General features: G+C 40.8%; 2 protein-coding genes across 12 annotated transcripts; one reads left to right on the top strand and one right to left on the bottom strand.

The window, feature by feature from the left end:
• Positions 1 to 292: 292 nt before the first annotated feature.
• pigw (phosphatidylinositol glycan anchor biosynthesis, class W) lies at positions 293 to 6018 on the bottom strand. 7 transcript variants are annotated; one of them, XM_061802794.1, is made up of 3 exons: positions 5887 to 6018; positions 5621 to 5698; positions 293 to 2976 (listed from the first exon to the last, which is right to left on the bottom strand). In XM_061802794.1, exon 3 carries the CDS (start codon positions 2971 to 2973, stop codon positions 1516 to 1518), a length of 1458 nt encoding a protein of 485 aa, XP_061658778.1. In that variant the 5' UTR covers positions 2974 to 2976; positions 5621 to 5698; positions 5887 to 6018; the 3' UTR covers positions 293 to 1515. The 7 variants fall into 7 exon arrangements, with proteins under 7 accessions (XP_061658778.1, XP_061658782.1, XP_061658780.1 ...); XM_061802798.1 differs by having other exon boundaries at positions 5876 to 5894; XM_061802796.1 differs by lacking the exon at positions 5887 to 6018 and adding an exon at positions 5770 to 5811.
• Positions 4183 to 22061, top strand: LOC133491504 (unconventional myosin-XIX). Of its 5 annotated transcripts, none has more exons than XM_061802733.1 (25): positions 4757 to 5056; positions 5647 to 5783; positions 5938 to 6088; positions 6675 to 6823; positions 9031 to 9144; positions 9639 to 9771; positions 9867 to 9936; positions 10026 to 10128; positions 13620 to 13716; positions 13790 to 13866; positions 13943 to 14033; positions 14408 to 14573; positions 14741 to 14814; positions 14949 to 15070; positions 15948 to 16061; positions 16156 to 16332; positions 16445 to 16582; positions 16661 to 16768; positions 16851 to 16921; positions 16998 to 17077; positions 17612 to 17760; positions 17862 to 17991; positions 19123 to 19208; positions 19276 to 19599; positions 19707 to 22061. In XM_061802733.1, the coding sequence occupies exons 3-25, from the start codon at positions 5968 to 5970 to the stop codon at positions 19818 to 19820; spliced, it is 2808 nt and encodes a 935-aa protein (XP_061658717.1). In that variant the 5' UTR covers positions 4757 to 5056; positions 5647 to 5783; positions 5938 to 5967; the 3' UTR covers positions 19821 to 22061. The 5 variants fall into 5 exon arrangements, with proteins under 5 accessions (XP_061658718.1, XP_061658713.1, XP_061658717.1 ...); XM_061802732.1 differs by having other exon boundaries at positions 5647 to 5787; XM_061802734.1 differs by lacking the exons at positions 4757 to 5056; positions 5647 to 5783 and adding an exon at positions 4183 to 4223.
• Positions 22062 to 22084: the final 23 nt, after the last annotated feature.

Genomic DNA, 22084 nt, shown 5'->3' with positions numbered 1-22084 from the left:
ATTTGATGTCTTTGACGTTGATAGTACGTGTCGGTGGACATTTGGATAAAAACCCCGTGCTTGTAACGGTACAGCGTAAATCAGAATGGAGATGTGACAGTTGAATTGGCCATTAGGGTGTGGCCGACTCTCCTACCCGGAATTATTTTATGTACCCGTGGTGGAAAAAATGAGTACTTTTTGGGGGGATTATTTCATAGGGTTTTTTTTTTTTTTTTTTTTTTTTTAACCCAAGAGCTAGCTCGCACTGACTTGACTTTTATGTAATCCAAACAATGTGGTCCCACAATTCTGCTGTCAAAAAAAAAATTCAAATTTAGTTAATAACTGAGGAAAAGTCGGTGGATGAAAGAAATACGCCTTACGTTTTATGTGTTTTGTTTTGTTTCTCAGCGTTGATTGAGAATTTTTTAATTCCAGAAATTTGTGGTTTCAGGCAGGACAAGTCAACACAGTCCCCATGAACTATTATTCTAGTCATTTAACAGGCCACGGACAGGGAATATCTTGCTTCTCTGAATTTGTTTTGTTCCTCAAGTGTTGCTGCTGCCTTTGTTTTCCCCACCTTATAAATCTTCAAGATTTCAAGCACGGTTGACTTTTCTTGTCTTTATTCACATTTTTTTCATCATAAATCATCCTCACAGAAGTTGAAAAAAAGCAACAAGCCTCTTTTGACAAAATAGTTTCAAATGCCGCGTCTGTTTTCAAATGTAAAGGTAAAAGAAAATTAGATAATCTAGTAAAGTATATATATAAAACACTAACAAAGTATTTGTATTTCATTACTTCCTGCCAATCTTAGATACATACATACTTTATATGACTACTTATAAAATACAAAAGTTGTTTGAAAAATTGAACTAATTGCTGGAAAGATGCTCTCCTGCTTACGTAATGTTCACCAATGAGTGGATAGTAAATCCAACTTTGCTGTCACTCCTATGGTGGCAAATGGATAGAGCATCTTGCCTCACAGTTCTGAGGACCTGGGTTAAATCCCTGCCCTGCCTGCGTGGAGTTTGCATGTTCTCCCCCTGCCTGTGTGGGTTTTCTCCAGGCACTCTATTTTCCTCCCACATCCCAAAAACATGCAACAGTAATTGGACAATCTGAATTGCCCCTCCGTGTGTCTGTAAGTGCGGCTGTTGTCTTGTCTCCGTGTGCCCTGTGATTGGCTGGCAACCAGTTCAGGGTGTACACTGCCTCCTGCCCGATGACAGCTGGGATAGGCTCCAGCACTCCCGGAACCCTGGGTAGGATAAGCGGCTAAGAAACTAGATGGATACTGAAAAAAATTAATGCTGCACAAAATGAAGCAAAAAAAAAAAAAAACTATATAATTTTTCAGGAAAACAGCTGAATTATTACAACAAATGTTCCAAGACTCTTGACAATGTAAATGATCAATGGACTGGATCCCTCCAGCAAAGGAAGGAAAAAGCCATTCATTTTTCCAAAAGTACATTGAAAATCAACACAATTTGCTGGCATTTTTAAAACAGTTTTTTTTCTTTACCAAAATTTTATTGTAATTCCACAGAGGAGCAAAACATATATAATGGTGCAGTTTGTGAACATGTAAGACAGCAGGATGCACACAGAAAATATATCACTGCAATTAAGTGTGTCGACTAAAGCGTTAGTCAAACCTGTCAAGACATTTGAGAGCAGAAAATATAACAATTGATTCTTATTGATGGCTTGAACGAGGCACAATCCCTCCATCTCATCTTTCTTTTTGCGGAGGCCTGAATATGAATTCCACGATGATGGTATAAAGTGACAGCCTGATGTTGTTTTGGAAAAGAGTACAATCAAATCAACTAAACCGATACATGAAAGGAAAAAGAGAGACTGCGCAACACTCCAGAAGCAGAAAGGTAGATTAGCTACACGACGAGACACCGGCTCCACAAAGTTTTGGCACATGCACAAAGCAGCAAACAGTGTGAGAGTTACAATTAGGAGGTTAAAAACTGTTTTCAGCCAGTCCCTGACATGTGATCTTGGCTGCATCACGTAACATCCTACCTGAACTCCAGCCATGTAGATGGCAACATAGCCTGCTATGGAGAAAATGCCCTCTTTGTTAGCATGCAGCAAGTCTTTCTCTCTGTAATTATTGTGCAAGATGAAAGCCTTGAGGGTCGTTGTCTCCAGAGCAAACTGATAAGCACCACTTATGGCAAGAGCCAAGATCCATGAGTGTCTTGCCGGTACAACAACCAAAATTATGGATGTCAGAACCCTCACGAAGGCCAACGTGAAGAAAAAATTCCAATGGGCACCATATTCGCTCACATGTTCTTGGTACTCACTCATTTTGACAAAGGCAAGTCGCGCTGCACCGAGAACAACCAGAGGCCAGACAGACAGGAGCTGTTTGGTGATGTGTTTCATTTTGGAACCGTAAACATTCTTCCCACGTGCTTCTGGGCACACAAGACCATTTGCAAAGATGAACGCTCCAACACCAAAGTCCATCACGCCTGTTCCATAAGTTTCTGTTTTAGCATATCGCCTTGGAAAGACTCGAAAGTCTACAGCCAGAATACTGATCGCTGTTTGTACATTCACCATCACTCTAAAGATGGTCACAAAGGGAACCTGTTTGAAATAAATAGTCCTGTTGAGGAAGGTGCTGAGAGAAGTTTGCCGGCTACTCAGGTAGATGTAACAAAGCCCACAAAACAAAAAAAAGGTGAAAGTCAAAACCACAAGGAGAAGGTGGTTGCTCAGGACAGTGCATGACAGGATGAGGGGAACGACCAGCACAAAGAAATCAAGAAGCGGGTGAGCAATCCATGGAAACGGCAAAGGGAGACTCCCCATAACATGATGGTAGAGGATCAAAATGAGCGCTCGCTTGAGGATGCATAGTGGGGTGAGAAATGAACCCACTGCCACTTCCTGAAGACTCGTCCCATTGAGATTACTGACAAATGCTTCTTTCAGGTCCTTCTGAGACATGGCCTGCAAACACAAAATTATCAATTGACAACATGACAAAAAAAAAAAAAAAAAAAAACATAATTGTAGGATTTACGTTGAGTGTCAAGGGATAACCTTTCGGGTCCCTGTTACAAACCTCAAAACTCAGATTAAACCTCAAGTATTCATATTACCACAACCATCTATATTCACTATCTGGGTATCACACAAGGGAGGTTTGGCACTTTGTACTGTACATAATAACACTAATATAAACATGCAACTTTTTCTTGAGGGACTCACATAAGGCTAGAAGGTTAATCGATTTGTATCAATTAATTTGAGTTTAAAGATAATTGTAATCAACTTTTTGCTGAGGTGTGCTTCTCACACTACCAACATAGCTGTAAAGAGGGAGGAGCTTGCTTCCAAAAGGACAGTCAGTGTTTTCAAAGACTTTGAGTATTTTTTATTTTTTTAGATATGCAGCTTGAATTCTCTTGAGTAAACAAACGTGAATGGAATCATTTACCCATTGAGAAACCCTGTAGAAATACACACAAATATATTCCTGAGGTCACGTTGCCACACCTGTGACCTCTGACAAAAGACTGAGTAACCTGGAAGTGGTGTAAAGTTCCACCTACTAATCCATGCAGTTTGACGGCTCATTTTTTATGTTAGATTGCTGAACATTTTAATTGTTAATTTATTAAAGACAATGTTTACATACATGTTTTTTCGTGAGGAACACAATTTGATGTAATCGGAAATAATTTATGCGAACAGTGCCATACAAAAGTTAATGGCTAGCCTTAAAAATATCTGACAGTGAATAATAATTTATTAAACTTTTAGCATGTTTAAGTACGTTCATCTTAATATAAGAACGTATTATCCAATTCATATTTCATTATTCTGTTCTTCCTTGTACTTTCACTTTTGCTATTGAGAACGTTCCGCGTCCGAACCCTGATAACGCTCCTTGGTAAAAGTTATTAACTGCGTCATTAGGAAACGATTTCATCATCATTATTTCTAGCAATGGACCTACCGCGATTTTTGTCCAAATAAAGACTCACATATGTACTTTAGTTGTGTGTCAGCACAAGTTGGTTCAGACTAGGTCTGACTACAAGCACCAAGGATGCTCAAAGCATGAACCAGATTTCCCAAACACGGAAGTAGAGCAACAGCGGAAATTCTACGGCAGCTTCACTTAGTCAAACTAGGAGAATGGCTGAAATAATAGTTATTGGCGTGTCGAATGTCGGTACAACACGCGGCTTGTGAGTGAAGAATTTCTTTCTTTTTAAATGACCCCAAAATGCACAACTAACTGCCTTACTAAAACTGTATGTTATAAATACAGTTGTTTGTTGGAATCCATTCAATGTGTTATTCCACCGCCAAACACCAAAGGTAGCAAATGTACCCTCTCGAAGTATAAGTACAATATTGTCTATAACAATCCACAATTTATATTTATATATATACAATATTCGTCTATTGGAACTGTCGTGTGAACAATTTACATATTCAAGAATCTAGACTTCACCGAAAAAAATCCTTTATAATAAGACGTTTCATTCAAAATTATTCATGATTCTATTATATTGTTTTTATGTTACCTTTTAACATGCTAGAAATAAAGATTTCAGTTTGATTCATCGACGTTACTCCGTCAGAGCTTTAATTGTGCCTTGTGTGAGTCCCCTACTGCAACTGTGAAAAAAATAAAATCACGGCTCTAATTGATATGGCAAACGTGGCAAATCCTAAAAAATTCGTTGTGGTGTTTGGCCACATTCGTCGACAATGGGTGACGTCATCCGGAAGCGGCGTGAGGACCGTGTGTACTTCAGAAGCCACTCGGGTTCGCTCGGAGAAAAGACGGCTCGAGGTATTACGGGAGTTGCCCTTCAACTAGTATTATAGTAGCAATTTGTACAACATGGCAGAAGTTACGATTCCTTCCAGAGGGAAATTGACAGTGTTCTAAATTTAAAAAACAAACAAGCTTTGTGTACTTTGCAACTCCCCGTCTCAACGAACGCTTAAACCCATGAGTTCTGTGAGCGGTCACATTAATGGAGAACTCAGCAATGGAGGAGGTGGATCGGTAAGTTTGGAAAAAAAACGGGTCGACTGAGTCTGTGTCAAAAGCTCTACGACACGTAAAGTTTCCCGTGACTTTGGTTCATGTTTTGGGCGCTGTAAATACATTCTAATCGTTATTTTTTTAAAATAAAGCGGCAAAAGTTAAGTCTATGTAGAGTCTGAAGAAGCAGTTGGTCGAAAACTGTACAAGAAGAACAAATTTGGATGTTTGAATTCATCTGAAATCAGGAAACACCAACGTTCATTTACATTTAAAAAAATGTGAACGTGGACATGTGCCCAAAGGTGCCATGTCGGTGCATGTAAAGTGTGGCGTTATCTTGCTACTGTCCACAACATTGAGTGAGTTGCAGTCTGCTGAGAGCTAGTTAGTGTTGTAACGTATCAGGTGGTGGGAGCATCCTATACCATTTATTATATTAGCATCATGATAGTATATTGGTCATTTCATGTACCTCAGTGGAGCACATAGTGTGTATTAACCATACCAAGTGTTGCCTTACCTATTCTCTTAAAATATTAAGAAGTTATGAGGTATAATCGCCGTGTGTGATGAAAGATCTACCTCTACTGTGAAATTTGTCCAAACAGCCGAGACTGTCGAAAGTCCTCAGGCGATGTTGCACGTCCAGTCTATGTGATTCTAGAGGGATAAAGAAGTTGTCAAGCTGCAGTGAAAGTGACTGACTAGATTAAGACGGACATATTCACTACAGTAGCGGGATTATGTAGGTAAAACCCCGGCCTGTTTGCGTCTGATCGAAGAAGCCACTTCACAATAATATACACAGTAATGTGGTCTAAATAATTCAACAGTTACACTGAAAATACATTTGTTGTCAAACTCTTTGTCTATCTTCTGGTCCACTTGACACTGCATAGGTCCAAGGATCCATACAGAATGTTTCTTCCATGGATCGATGCTTTAATGACTCACTGGAGGAGGAAATTCTGGCCTTCCTGATTGATGATGAAGCACAGCTGCACAAATATGACGATCTCACAAAAGTCAACCCTGTGACGCCAACAACGGGTAATAGCAAAGGTTACATTTTCATTGAAGCATGCATTCTAATGCATGCATTTACCTTACTTTTTTTTTTTTTTTTTTTTTTAACTGCATGAGCATGGATGTTAAAGTAATTATACATTTTCAAACAACTGCTTCTTTAACTCACAGGGAGCATGAAAACATACTGTATCATACACAGAGTATATAATAATACCCACAGGCATATACAGTATTCTCTCTGCTCTGTTCAGTTTAGAAGGGTACCTACTCTGCCTCTCCTTTTTGCTCTGAACTACACTGCTTCTACATCCAGTGTACCTCAGTGCTGTCCAGCATTTTATGGCACTAAGTGGTAATACACTGGCGGTGCGTAATATACTTGTCTGTATATTGTAAAAACACATGGGGGGAAAAAAAATGGTACCTAAAAATCTGTGATAAAGCGAGGGCCTGAACATTGAAACACAATGTGGCATGGGTTCACTCTTTTGTGCTTATTCTTATGTTCATTGTTGAGGATTACTGCTTACTGTCAGATGAACAGGACCTGTTTTTTGTGATGCTCATTTCCTCAGGGCTAATGAGAACTTATATTTCTGTGTGATAGTGCTGAGATGCCTGCAAGCCAGGTACAGCGTCAAGGTATTTTACACCCATGCTGGGTGCACCTTGGTGGCTCTTAACCCCTTCCAACCTGTTCCTGACCTTTACACATTGGATGTGATGAAAGAGTACCACCATACTCAACAGCTCAAGGTATTGGCTTGCACACAACAAATGATTTCCAGTCATGTGGAAAGTAGATGATTGGGGGTAGTATGGTTCTGGTTAACACTTCATAGGCGTGATTTGCACTGCATGTCCAAGTGCCCAATTCCGATTTAATGCCCGTGTTTCTGCTGACGAAATGCCTGAAACAACCCACATGCACAGATTTCCGAATTGTATAAAAGTAATTCTACAAGTGTCAATAGCACTCAGAGTGAACACAGAATTCAACAATAATACAAATATGTACATGTAAGGTACCTTTTAGCTGGCTGGGGTTGTTCAGCACTGTTACTTCAAAATTACTCCACTTAATTCAATAATTGACAACCCTCTAATGTTGCATATTAGTAGCATATACTTTAAAATAGCCTTGACTTCCATTATTTTTTTTTTTTCTATTCATGCTGCTTTGATAAATGTGAATTGTCCCACTTTAGTGTTGAGAATTGTCTCACTTGTACAATGCAGTGCAAATCAAGTTAAATCCTGTTAAAACACCAACAATAACTTAATTATACCTTGATTTTTCTCTGTAAATTTTCTATAAAGTTTGTTTATAGAGAGCTAGTTTATTGCATTGTTTTGCATTTACATTTGTTCAAGGCTACATACAGTGGTACCTCCACTCACCAACGCCTCTAGTAACGAAGAATTCAGGTTACAAACACCTCCTCGTAAAAATATTGTCCCTAGTTATGATGGAAAATTCCGGATACGAAAGCAAAAATAGGCGCTGGATTTGCAGCCCCCAAATTCCATCCATCCATCCATCCATTTTCTTAGCTCCTTATCCTCACGAGGGTTGCAGGAGTGCTGGAGCCTATCCCAACTGTCAACAGGCACGAGGCAGGATATACCCTAAACTAGTTGCCAGCCAATCGCAGGGCACATAGACACAGAGAACGGTCACACTCACAATCACACCTAGGGGCAATTTAGAGTGTCCAATTAATGTTGCATGTTTTTGGGATGAGGGAGGAAACCAGAGTACCCGGAAGAAACCCACGCAGGCACAGGGAGAACATGGAAATTCCACACAGGCACATCTGGAATCAAACCAGAAATGTGAGGTTAATGCTTGCCAGCTGATTCACCTTGCCCCCCCCCCAATTCCACCAAACGTAAACATCCTGTATCTTGGTGTGTGTTGCACGATAGAGTTGCTCTCCCATTGGCTATAACTGGAGCATTTTTCTGGCATCCCTTTGGGTAGAAGGGAGGTCAATCTTTACCCATGATGCTTTTCGTTTCCCTTGAACACTCGAGCGTCACCAAATCGCGCTAGCGCTGTCACCTGCTAGCACACTTTGTTATAGTACAACTTTTTGTTCGTATTTTTTGCAAGTTTATTTATCTTTCTTCACCATTGGCCCAAAGAACGGATTAGGCTATTTACATGTAAAATGAGTTTTTAGAGGTACCACTGGATATATTTAAGCTGTAAACTGTAGGTTCTGTAGCAATATTTGGCAATGTTTGTTCGAACATTTACTGCTAAAACAAATGTTTGCCTTTGTCTAGATTAATAGTTTAAACTGTAAATAAACCACAAACTAAGATCCCGAAGCACATTTAATTTAACTTTAAACTAATTTTTCAACAATCGCTTTAAAAATGAATGCCTGGCAAATTATTTGATTAGCCTGAGCTTTTTAACAGACACTCCATGAAAGCTGAAGCCTACTTATGCAGTGGAGGATAACTATTATTCTACAAACATTCTTGGCTAAACGTAGCTCCTTCCTGACATATAAAGAGCTTAGAACTGCCAAGATGTATTACTGCAACATACTATTTTAACACCAATCACTACTTTCTTACAACCCAGGGGTTGAGCAGCAAATTGATATTTTAGGGTGGTACAGAAAAACCACAAAAATCCAAATAGGTGAATTTTTCAGCAAATATCTGAGGATGGTTCCAGAGGGGAAACAAATGGAAGTAGGCGAATTCATGAATAGCTAACTGCAAATAGCAAAATAGCAAATTTCACTGTCAATAAATCGAGACAAAACGTACAAACAATCCAAAATTGTTCAACTCATACAAACTTTAGTTTCATTTTTACATGATAAATGACAAATGAACACCATTCCAAATCTGACTTCTGTAGAGTCATATTGTTTTTTTTTTCTTTCATGGATCCCCGTGTCCCTGAGTGAAAACCTTATCTGCAAATAATGTCTCTGCAGGATCCTAAGCCACATATCTTTATTGTGGCAGAGGAAGCTTACAGGAATGTTCAGGGTCAGAGAGTGCCAGTGGACCAGTCCTTGGTGGTCAGTGGGGAGAGCGGTGCAGGAAAGGTAAACACTTCCTAACCCATAAAAGTCTGAATGTTGATGTGAATGCAAACGGTGCTTCTGAAAATAGAGAGTACTCATTGATAATTTGTGATGAGCAGGACTGTGGCTTTTCAGTGAATGAAGGAAAGATTCATTTTGTTGAGCACCTTGAAGGGCCTTTTTTTTAATGTGCAATAACCATGTTTCCATCTGTTAACACCACTGTAAAGTGTTACATCGAATATTTATGCCGCAAGTTAAGTTTGTGTTGTATATTTTAGCCAGCAGTCAAGCATTATGAGTTTGATTCTCTGCTCCAATGTTTCTGTGTGGCGTTTGGATGGTCACCCAGGGCTACATCAGGTTTATTGAAGATGCTGAATCACTTTTTATTGGTGGATGTGAGTGGTTTTCAAACAGTCCGCTCCCCCAGCTTAACCTGGACATGATAAGCAGGAGAAAATGGATAAATGATAAGTTTTTATTGGGCTTAGTCTATCATATTTTTTTCACAGACATGGACCTCCCGTTGCCTGATGAAATACTATGCCACAGTAGCAGCGTCCTCTTCAGTGGTGGAGAGTCAGGATACTGTGGAGAGGATAGAGAGGAGAGTGCTGGACTCCAATCCTATTATGGAAGCTTTCGGTATGACGCTGTGACTGCTGTTTTTCCCCAAAAAAATCACAGCTACCCTGTAGGCATGGTACTGTACATGAGTAAACATGTTGCCCTCCTTGCAGGCAACGCGTGCACACTCCGCAACAATAACAGCAGTCGCTTTGGAAAATACATTCAGCTCCAGCTTGACAGGTAATTACCACTGCTCGTGAGAAACTTTACCACACACGGTGAATGTTTGGCATGTTCCATAGGTAAAAATTAATTGTTTTTATATGTAGGTGTCAGCTGCTTGTGGGGGCGTCTGTGCAGACATATTTACTGGAGAAGACTAGAGTCGCTCACCAACCTGCTAATGAAAGGAACTTTCACATCTTTTACCAGGTGTCCTACAATAAACTCCATAATACTGATTAATTCAAATATATTAAAACCGTCCCATTTAAACCAAATGGGAAAATCATTTTGAGGTTCTTATACTTCAGGTCTACTATTGGGAAGTAGTGGAAGTACAGAATGGTTTGTTCACAGATATTTACTTGGTTGTTCAATTTCACTTCACTGTTCAATGCACTTGAATGCAGCCCTATGGGGGCACAAACCAGTGCAATCTGTAGGCCGGTCCCAATCCTGGATAAATGCAGAGGGTTGCGTCAGGAAGGGCATCCGGCGTAAAAACTGTGCCAAATAAATATGAGCGTTCATCTAAAGAATCCCATACCGGATCGGTCGTGGCCCGGGTTAACAACGCCCGCCCCCGGCACTGCTAACTTGCAGGGCGTCGGTGGAAATTCAGCGACTGTGGGTCGAAGACAAAGAAGAGGAGGAAACCGGATCCATCGTCAGAAGAAAAAGAGGAATGCACAGAGCCTACAACTGAGTGGAGGGACTTTGAATGTTGGGACTATGACAGGAAAAGCTCAGGAGTTGGTTGACATGATGATTAGTAGAAAGGTTGACATTCTGTGCATTCAAGAGAGCAGGTGGAAAGGTAGTAAGGCTAGAAGTTTAGGAGCAGGGTTTAAATTATTCTACCGTGGAGTAGATAGGAAGAGAAATGGAGTAGGGGGTATTTTAAAGGAAGAGCTGGCTAAGAATGTCTTGGAGGTGGAAAGGTTATCAGATCAAGTGATGAGACTAAAATTTGAACTTGAGGGTGTTATGTATAATGTGGTTAGCGGCTATGCCCCACAGGTAGGATGTGACCTCGAGTTGAAAGAGAAATTCTGGAAGGAACTAGATGAAGTAGTTCTGAGCATCCCAGACAGCGAGAGAGTTGTGATTGGTGCAGATTGTAATGGACATATTGGGAAAGGAAACAGGGGCGATGAAGAAGTGATGGGTAAGTACGGCATCCAGGAAAGGAACTTTGAGGGACAGATGGTGGTGGACTTTGCAAAAAGGATGGAGATGGCTGTAGTGAACACTTATTTCCAGAAGCGGGAGGAACATATAGTGACCTACAAGAGCGGAGGTAGAAGCACGCAGGTGGATTATATTTTGTGCAGACGATGTAATCTGAAGGAGGTTACTGACTGCAAAGTAGTGGTAGGGAAGAGTGTAGCTCGACAGCATAAGATGGTAGTGTGTAGGATGACTCTGGTGGTGGGTAGGAAGATTAAGAAGACAAAGGAAGAGCAGAGAACCATATGGTGGAAGCTGAGAAAGGAAGAATGTTGTGCGGCCTTCCGGAAAGAGGTGAGAAAGGCTCTCGATGGACAGCAGAAGCTCCCGGAAGACTGGACAACGACAGCCAAAGTAATTAGAGAGACAGGCAGGAGAGTACTTGGTGTGTCTTTTGGTAGGAAAGGGGAGAAGGAGACTTGGTGGTGGAACCCCAAAATACAGGGAGTCATACAAGGAAAGAGATTAGCGAAGAAGAAGTGGGATACTGAGAGGACTGAGGAGAGGCGAAAGGAGTACATCGAGATGCGACGTAGGGCAAAAGTAGAGGTGGCAGAGGCTAAACAAGAGGCATATGAAGACATGTACACCAGGTTGGACACGAAAGAAGGAGAACAGGATCTCTTCAGGCTGGCCAGACAGAGGGATAGAGATGGGAAGGATGTGCAGCAGGTCAGGGTGATTAAGGATAGAGATGGAAATGTGTTGACTGGTGCCGGTAGTGTACTAAATAGATGGAAAGAATACTTTGAGAAGTTGATGAATGAAGAAAATGAGAGAGAAGGAAGAGTTGAAGAGGCAAGTGTGAAGGACCAGAAAGTGGCAATGATTACTAAGGGGGAAGTCAGAAAAGGCACTACAAAGGATGAAAAATGGAAAGGCAGTTGGTCCTGATGACATACCGGTAGAGGTATGGAAGCAATTTGGAGAGGTGGCTGTGGAGTTTTTGACCAACTTATTCAACAGAATACTAGCGGGCGAAAAGATGCCTGAAGAATGGAGGAAAAGTGTTCCAGTTCCCATTTTTAAGAACAAAGGGGATGTTCAGAATTGTGGGAACTATAGAGGAATAAAGTTGATGAGCCACACAATGAAGTTATGGGAAAGAGTTGTGGAGGTATCTGCGAGCAACAGTATGGTTTCATGCCTAGAAAGAGTACCACAGATGCATTATTTGCCTTGAGGATGCTAGTGGAAAAGTACAGAGAAGGTCAGAAGGAGCTACATTGTGTCTTTGTGGATCTAGAGAAAGCCTATGACCGGAGTACCAAGAGAGGAACTGTGGTACTGCATGCGTAAGTCTGGTGTGGCAGAGAGGTATGCTAAAATAGTACAGGACATGCATGATGGCAGCAGAACAATGGTGAGGTGTGCCTTAGGTGTGACAGAGGAATTTAAGGTGGAGGTGGGACTGCATCAGGGATCAGCTCTGAGCCCCTTCCTGTTTGCAGTAGTAATGGATAGGCTGACAGATGAGGTTAGACTGGAATCCCCTTGGACCATGATGTTCGCAGATGTTATTGTGATATGCTGTGAAAGCAGGGAGCATGCAGAGGAACAATTGGAAAGATAGAGACATGCACTGGAAAGGAGAGGAATGAAGATAAGCCGAAGTAAAACAGAATATATGTGCGTGAATGAGAAAAGTAGAGGGGGAAGAGTGAGGCTACAGGGAGAAGAGATAGCGAGGGTCGACGACTTCAAATACTTGGGGTCAACAATACAGAGCAATGGAGAGTGTGGTCAGGAAGTGAAGAAACGGGTCCAAGCAGGTTGGAACAGCTGGCGAAAGGTGTCTGGTGTGTTATGTGACAGAAGAGTGTCTGCTAGGATGAAGGGCAAAGTTTACAAAACAGTGGTGAGGCCAGCCATGATGTACGGCTTAGAGACCGAGACTGACGGATTAAAGAGGCACTGAGTGACAACAGGAAGAAGAAATGGGGGTGGCAGAAATGAAGATGCTGAGGTTCTCGCTCGGAGTGAGCAGGTTGGATAGGATTAGAAATGAGCTCCATAGAGGGACGGCTAAAGTTGGATGTTTTGCTGACAAGGTTCGAGAGAGTAGACTTCGATGGTTTGGACACGTTCAGAGGCGAGAGAGTGAGTATATTGGTGGGAGGGTGCTGAGGATGGAGCTGCCAGGCAAAAGGGCGAGAGGAAGACCAAAGAGAAGGTTTATGGATGTGGTGAGGGAAGACATGAGGGCAGTTGGGGTTCGAGAGGAAGATGCAGGAGATAGGCTAAGATGGCAAAAGATGACACGCTGTGGCGACCCCAAATGGGACAAGCCGAAAGGAAAAGAAGAAGTTCAATTTCACTTGATTCTTTAGCAGGAACTCCAGAGACCTATTTGTATCGAAGCAATTTGAAAGTCATTTATCCATATAAAATACATCTAAATTGTATCTCCAAACTTACACTTTATACCTTACTAACTTTATCACAATCACACTGGTCATTCTGTTTTTCAGATGATAAAAGCAGCCACAAAAGAACAGAGAAAAGAGTGGAATATGCCACAAGGTCACACCTTTGTGTGGCTGCCAAATGTTGAAAATACAATAGAGGGTTGGTCTTAATTTAATTCATTTACTTTAAGTTTTGAAAGTTTTATGACTCCTGTCTATTGAATATCCTGCAGAGGACTGTTTTCAAGAGACCGTTGATGCGATGGTCCACCTGCGAATTAATACAGAGAGGCAGAGACAGATATTTAGGGTAAGATATCATCCAGTTGTGAGCAATATTTTTTTTCAGAATATATTGTTTAATGATATCTGTTCTGTTATTTTAGATACTAGCAGGTATTCTGCATTTAGGGAATGTGAAATTTTCAATATCAGCAGATGAATCCCAGCCATGTCACACTAAGGACCAATCCAAAGGTATTTCATGAAATCATATGAACAGGGATTTTGGTTCATCCCCTATCACATACTGAAGATAGACCAAACATCAAATGTGTTTAACTTGTTAATGTTTCATCAAAGAATATATGCTTGTGCAGGTGGATCTCAATGAATATCAAGGAAGACTTCATTTATTTAAGTAGTTCAATTGGGGAAAAAGTGGAACCCAGATTTTGTTCATTCTCTACACACAGTGTAATATTACACGATGTAAAAAAAAACAAAAAAACATCTTTATTATCTTACAACTGACACAAACTGAAATTCACTTCTTGCAGTTTTACACTAACTAGTTTAATACCCAAACCTGTCTGATAGTCAATTTTTTTAGATGTACCTTTGTGTTTTAGACACCTTGCAGAAGGCTGCTGAACTGTTGCAAATCCCTGCTGAGGAGCTTCAGACTTGTCTCAGTGTGAGGACATTAAAAGCAGGGAGGCAGAGTGTACTCAAGCCTTGTTCCCAGGAAGAGTGCTGCATGCGAAGAGACTGCCTTGCCAAAGTCATCTATGCCGAGTAAGGAGTCATCGTCTTTGTTCATCAAACTAATACAATAAACAGTCATGAACCTGCTTTTTCTCTGTTGTTAAGACATTTTGTCATCAAACATTCAAATGTGAAACCATGATGTCTTTTTGTTTACCGTATACACTAGTGAGGATAATGTTGGTCTTTCCTCACAGATTATTTGAGTGGCTGGTGACATTTATCAACAGCAGCATTTGTGCTGACAAATCCACTTGGTGCAACTTCATAGGTACATTCAGCACAGTCACAATACTGAACACAAAGTATTGCTCATTTGATGATTTAGAGGACTTTATTCATTTTGCGCATCCGGCTCTTCAAGTTACTCATCATTGGTCCATCTTTATTTTGCTTCTCCTCCAGGTGTTCTAGATGTGTATGGCTTTGAATGTTTCCAAAGTAATAGTTTGGAACAGCTTTGTATCAACTATGCCAATGAAAAACTCCAGCAGCACTTTGTTACCCATTACCTACGAGCTCAGCAGGTACGAATTATTGGTTTGTGATACTTTTTTTTTTTTTTCCCATTCTTTTTGTCTCTTAATATTCAGCATTTAGGTGATAGAAACTTTCTGTCAATCCATCCATCCATTTTCTGAGCCGCTTATCCTCACAAAGGTCGTGAAAGTGTAGGAGGTGGGATACAGCCTGGAGTGGTTGCCAGCCAATTACAGGGCACATACTGTATAAACAAACAACCATTCATGGACACATTAACACTTACATTCTCACATAGTCACATTAACTTTTAGAGTCTTCAACTAACGCATGGTTTGGGATGTGGGAGGAAATCGGAGTGCCCGGAGAAAATCCACACAGCCCCACGGGAAGAACATGCAGACTTGAAACAGGCAGGGCCGTGATTTGAACCCTGGTCCTCAGAAATGTGATGCAGATGCTCTAACCAGTCTTCACTGTGCTGCTGTAATTCGATTATTTATCAAAATTTCTATAGCACCTATCCTAGGCTTGCAGTTTTATTTCTAGCTAATGTTGAGCAAGAGGGAGGGTACATGCTGGACTGGTCGCTGGTTAATCGTAGCGTACATAAAGAGAAACAACCATTCCCACTCATTCGCAGCAACAGATGCATATAGACAGTTGTCAGTGAACAATTAATTTAAAAAGTGTTGTTGTTTTTTTTTTTTTTTGGGCACAAGGTAGAAATAAAATCACTTGATTTGAACGCAGAGCATCTCGACTGAGGCAGTACTGCGCACCACTTCTTTGATCAGAAATACTTTGACTAAAGTAATGTTCAGTTTTCACCTTCAGCATTGGTAGTAACGACTGTGCACAATTATGAGAAATCAAATATTTTACATTTAAGTGTGATATTTTGTACATGTCTGTATTTTCAAGGAAGAATATGTATCAGAGGGACTACAGTGGTCCTTTGTCAAATACCAAGATAATCAGAGTTGTTTGGATCTCCTTGAAGGAAGCCCTTTTAGTGTGTTTTCTCTTCTTAATGAGGTAATTTTCCCTAGTTTGGCGACTTCAATCTCATTCTTTGTTTCCATCTGCTGTAAAGTTTTTTCCCCCCCCCCCCCCTACCGGTATACTATAGGAGAGCCGTCTTAATCGAGCGTCTGATGCCAAGGCGCTTAGAAGTCGTCTGGAGAAAGAGCTTGGTGACAACGGCAACATCAGCTGGAATAAATTAAGTAAGGTGCCGCATTTTAGTGTGGCACATTACGCTGGCAAAGTCCACTACAAGATACAGGGCATGGTGGAGAAGAACAAGGTGTGTTAATATCAGCGGAAATAGCCCCCACCAACTCCCCCATCACTATAAAGCGGCCAAACATTGTAGAAAATGGATAGAGGGATGATGTTTTTCTCAATTTGTATTCCAGGACCCAGTGGCGCCTGAGATCATCAGCCTGCTTCAGATGTCAGATAATCCCCTCCTTCAGCAAATCTACACAGAAAAGGAGACTGAGAACTTGTCAAGCAAGGGGCTCAGTAAGGTCACTGTAGTCTCAAAGTTCAAGGTGGGGGCAATTCAAACATTAGGGCTGCTTGTGTTGTAAATCACAATTAGTGTTGACATCGTGTTCATGCGTTTGCAGAACTCCCTTGAGAGCTTGATGAGCATCCTCCACACCACAACACCTCAATACACCCGCTGCATTAAACCCAATTCTGACTGCAAGCCGTTCATCTTCAAAAAGGAGGAGGTAAATCTGGGGAGGACATTGAAAAATTCTCTTTTCTTGTAAGGGATTTCCCTTCTTGTTTTTACTTCCCGTCATTTGCAAGGTGTTAATGCAGTTGGAGGCCTGTGGGATTGTAGAGACAATACACATAAGTGCTGCTGGCTTTCCTATAAGGTAAAACAGTTTTTCTTATCACTCTGCATATCATATACTGATGAATGTTTGATAATTTACCATTTTGGTTGCACAGAATTCCATTCAAGGCTTTCATACAACGCTATGGATCCATAGTGAAAAACTCAAGTTTCGTGTCAGGAGCACCAGATCTTGGTAAATGCAACTTGTTGCTGAATCTATTCAAATAATAATAATTTTTAAAAAAGAGAGGGAAAAAAAAAAAGAAATTATTTGGCATGTTTACAATGGGTCTATGGTGATTTTGTTTCCTCTCTTTAGGTCTTCTGGTTTATTCTAATTTCTCCTCACTAGTGCGCTTAGTCAGTCTGACCCTCAGTTCTCTACTTGGGATAGTTCACTTATAAAACCGGATTGTCTAACAAAAAAAATGCAAGTTCTTTTGAACTTTCCAGGTAAATGCACGTCTTGTCTGGCTGTCAGAGCTTGCTTTGCTTATTATTTAATGTTGTTAAGTGTGCTCGAATTCCCGTTTGTTTTAACCCACTGTCAAGTACTTTTAGGTCTGAACAACTGTGCTTGCATGATTAAATCCATGTGCATCTGCGGTGTTGTCAATTAATTTGTAACACTCAATCTTTTTGTTGTTGTTGTTGTTGTGCTGAACACCCATAGTTATTGCTTGTTTTCAGCCTTGGTTAACTCCTAATTGTCTTTTTGTGTTCAAAGTAAAGGCTGGGAGAGACAATGAAATTAACCTACAGGAGGTGCAGAGGGTACTTGACTTCGTGTTCCAACTATCAGCACCTAATATTAGAAGGGAACCCAAATCTTTGGTGCATTGTGGACGGACCAAAGTTTTTCTCACCCAGTCCATGGTCAGTCATTTCAAATAATTCAGCCTCTTCATCTTACATGTATTTTGAATGCAGAGTTTGTAATTGAATGGCCTTGTAATCTTTCTGTGTTTGGCTGACAGTTAGACTTACTGGAAGATCACAGGAAGAAGATCCTCTCAAAGTCTGCTTTCTGCATTCAATGCTGCTGGATGCGCTACCAACGCCGCAAACGTCACGAGCGACGGCATTCTGCTACTCTAATCCAAGCAGGTAAACTTATAAAGCTGCCGCCAGGTAGAGCTGCTTGAGGGCTGCTGGCTCAGCTCCTCTGTCTGGCCCCTTGTGACCTGGCCGTCTGGGCAAACAAGAACCAGCAGGAAGCGCCTGATCGCCCTGATTACCTCGTCAGAAGCAGCAAATGTCAGACACAACAGTGGCACATCTAAAAAAACATCCATGTTTTTGACTATAATAATGTTTTGGCCAAAACTGTAGACAAATGAAAGCTATTTGGGATGTAATCATTTGTCCAATATATTATTGTGAAGAACCGAGGTCATTTTTATTTTGGACACAATTATATTTTGTACATTGATTACATAGGGTAATAGTAACCATCCATCCATTTTGTATAGGGCTTATCCTCATTTGGGTTGGAGGTTCGCCGGTTGCACCTTCTGGTCTACAAATTAACTTACTGCAAATTATGTATTGTTTCTTAATTCCGCTCTCTATGCCAACGACATATAGAGTGACAGGGAGAACAATTACATGATCTTCCACGAGATGGTAGAAAGTAAAATTAACCTGTGTACATTGAAACCCGCATATTCACAATTAAACATTTGTGAATTTAAAAGCATTTCAGTGGACTCTCCATACTCGCTGTTAGGCACCTGTGGATTCCCCCTTTTTTTTGTGTTGCTTTATTTTTTATTTTTTTGGGGGGGGAGGTGTAACCAGGACTGAAACACTTATTGGTAGTTTGTCCACGCGAGTTCCAATTTTTTTTTAGGTTGAAAAAAAAAAAAAATAGTTACTTAGTTTATTTATTTTTGTCAGGAGTAACAATCAGTGATGAAACATGTATAACACGATTCATGATACTTGAACTCATTCTATTCACTTTAATGTTTTTTTTTTTCCCTGAACACCAAATACCGGTGGTATATGCCTTGGAACAAAATTTGGGAAACGCTGTATAAGAACATTTCAAAAGTTCACTTGTGGGATATCCATCCATCCATCCATCCATCATCTGAGCTCCTTATCCTCACAAGGGTCACAGGAGTGCCTATCCCAGCTAACTTCGGGAAAACTGGTCGCCAGTTAGTCGCAGTTTGGAGGATACCCCAACATCATGTACTTATTTTCAATCCAGCATTTGTATGCTTCTTCCAGCGGTCCGTTCTTGGCTCGTCAGGAGGCGGGTACAGAAATGGGACAGAGCTGCAGCACTTATTCAGAAAGCTTGGAGGAAGTGGAGGGTAAGGTTAATAAGGGGTTGGCCTTACGTGAGCTGGAAATAATGTAATTGTTTTATTCTCGCGTCAGGCAATGTTGAAGTCCTTAGCTGAGGCAGAGCTCGATGATGCAGAAAACCTCATGCAGCAAGACGTGCCGGAATTGAACGACATCATCAGGGAACTGGGCTCAGTGCAGCTCTCTAGCGTCCAAGAGCCCATCACAGTGCGAGGGTGGCCCATGGGCCTGGCTTTGCCATCAGCACCATCGATCACGGTCTCCATGAGGGCCACAGGCCTTCATAAGATGATGTCTGTGGTGGCCTCTCTTAAACTACCTTCCAGAAGGGGAGAGTACAAGGTAAAGACCAACCAAAACATGCAGGGAATCACCTCTATTCGAGCTCAACCCAAGGTGAGGATATCTTAATGGAACTTTTTCCTCTTACAAATTCCTTCAGTGGGGTCTTTTTTTTTTTTTTTTAATTGTTCTTATAGAAGTGGTTTTCTCATGCATTTCAGGGATCTGTCAAACTACACTGCAAGCGTTCGCCCCTTCTCTATGCAAACAGGCAGCCAGAGATGAGGAATTACGTGACTGGCTTCAATGAAATCCTGCTGGAGAAGACTCAATAGTTCCTACTTGCGTGAACAAGCTGCTTTCTGGCACACAGGGAACCATATACATGTACTTTTGTCATTTCATTTTTCATCATAAGGTGCCTTTTAAATGCAGTCATGTTTATACACCAATGTAAAGGGCAAAAAGACTTGCCCTTACATAATTGGGTCACACGCCAGATCAGGTACATTGCTGTGAAAAAGTAATGGCCCCCTTTGCAAATTCTTATATTTTTGTAGTTTCCCCACTTTTAAAATGAATGGAAATATCAGGGACATACAACCAAAGTTTACTTAAAATACAGTTTTTAAATGGTGAGTTTATTAATAGAAAAAAGTATTCAGTTATCTGACCCTGTGTGGGGGAAAAATAATGCCCACCTTGTGAATGCATGAATTATGATTAATCACAATTTTTTGGGGGGAGTTCCTTTTCAGTTATCACTCCCAAGCCTGATTACCTCCAGACCTGTTTAGTCAACAACTCACTTAAACAGTCTGTCCTGACAAAAACAAGTCGGAAAAAAGGATCTAAAAAAAGCTGCAGCAAAATGACACAGTCCAAAGCAATTCCAGAATTGTCCAGTATAAATAAAGTCATTGATGTGTCAGTCTTGAAATGGTTACAAAAGCCATTTGCGAAGCATTAGGATTCCAGTGAACCATAAGGGGAGCCATTATCCTCACATGGATAAAATATGGAACAGTGGTGAACATTCCCAGGCGTGGCCGGCCTGTAAAGATAGCAGTGCTTTATGTCGGAGGCCACAATGAAACTCAGGACAATTTCTATAGAACTGCAGGCTTCCGATACCTTGGTTAAGGTCTGTGTTCATAACACAACACTGAGAAAGAGACGGCGCTAAAATGACATCCATGGAGGGGCTCCAGCGCAAAAACCACTGCTGGGCAAAGCGAATATAAAGGCTCATCTCACATGGTTCCCAAGACTTTTGTAGGGAATATTACTGTATATAAACTGACAAAATGAAAGTTGAGCTTTTTAGAAGGTGTATTGTTAGATATGCTGTAAATGGGGGAAAAAGAGCCCATCATACCTATAATCAAACACGGTGGTGGTAGTGTGATGTTCAGCTGTTTAGCTCTTTCAGGATCTGGACAAATTGCTGTGATTGATGGAACCTTGAATTTTGCTCTCTAACAGAAAATCCTGAAGTTGAATGTTCAGTCATCAGTTTGTGACCTTTAGCTGACACACACTTGGGCTCCACAGCAGGATAATGATCTCAAACACAAAAGCAAGTCAACTTCTGAATGGCTTTAAAAAAAAAAAAAAAGTTATGCAGTGTCCTAGTCAAGGTACAGACTTGAATCAGAATGAAAGGCAATGGCATGACTCATGTTCAAAAGCAGTCTATTTTTGCTGAATTCAAACAATTGTGGAAGGAAGGGAGACCCGAAATGGTCACTCAGGTGTGAAAGATTCATAGCTAGTTAGAGAATTTTGTTTTATTTCAGTTGCTGCTGAGGATGGCCCAACCGGTTATTAGGTTTAGGGGTGGGGGCAATAGTTTTTCACACAGGATCAAGTAACTTTGAATAGTTTTTTTCTTTAATACAGATAAAATCACCTTTCAAAAACCCCATTTTAAGATCACTTGTTAGTCAGTAGTTGTCGATTCGTATTTGTTTGATTTTAAAGGGGCAAAACTTTGCAAAAACATAACTCAAGAGGGCCAATACTTTTTCACAGTAGTGTAAGTGCTGCAAAGCTTTAAGAAAAAATCCTAGTAAAAATCATTCATCTTGGCCTTCAATCGTTGGTACTGTAAATGATTGTCAGTACACTACTGACTACAATGGTACGTGACATTTCGCTTTCAAGTGAAATTTGAGGATGAACCTAAAATGCACGCTAACCTGAAAAGGGGAACATTTCACTTTCTCTTAACTTCTGAATGCCAGGATATAGCCCACCTCCTGCCCAAAGTTAGCTGGGAAAGGCTCCAGCTTTCCCCGCGACCCTTGTGAGGATAAGTGGCTAAGAAAATGGATGGTTGGATGTTGCTTCAGGAAAATAACTTTTCTTCTCACCGCTGCCTTCCATTGAGTGTTGTAACTTTGTTAAAAATCAGAGTACGTGTAGTTTGAGTTTTTTAATGATTCTACATAGAATGAAAAAGACTGATTTTCACACACAATCATATCAACATAATTCTGCTTGTATGTTGCAGAACTAAAGATGATATGCATGTTTGCACAACTGATGCAGGTGCACATTCAAGCAACACACCAAAGAAACATTTGTTCAGACTGCT

This window comes from Syngnathoides biaculeatus, chromosome 18, assembly GCF_019802595.1.
Source record: "Syngnathoides biaculeatus isolate LvHL_M chromosome 18, ASM1980259v1, whole genome shotgun sequence".
In the NCBI taxonomy this organism is placed as follows: Eukaryota; Metazoa; Chordata; class Actinopteri; order Syngnathiformes; family Syngnathidae; genus Syngnathoides; species Syngnathoides biaculeatus.
This window is presented reverse-complemented; position numbering and strand designations above follow the sequence as displayed.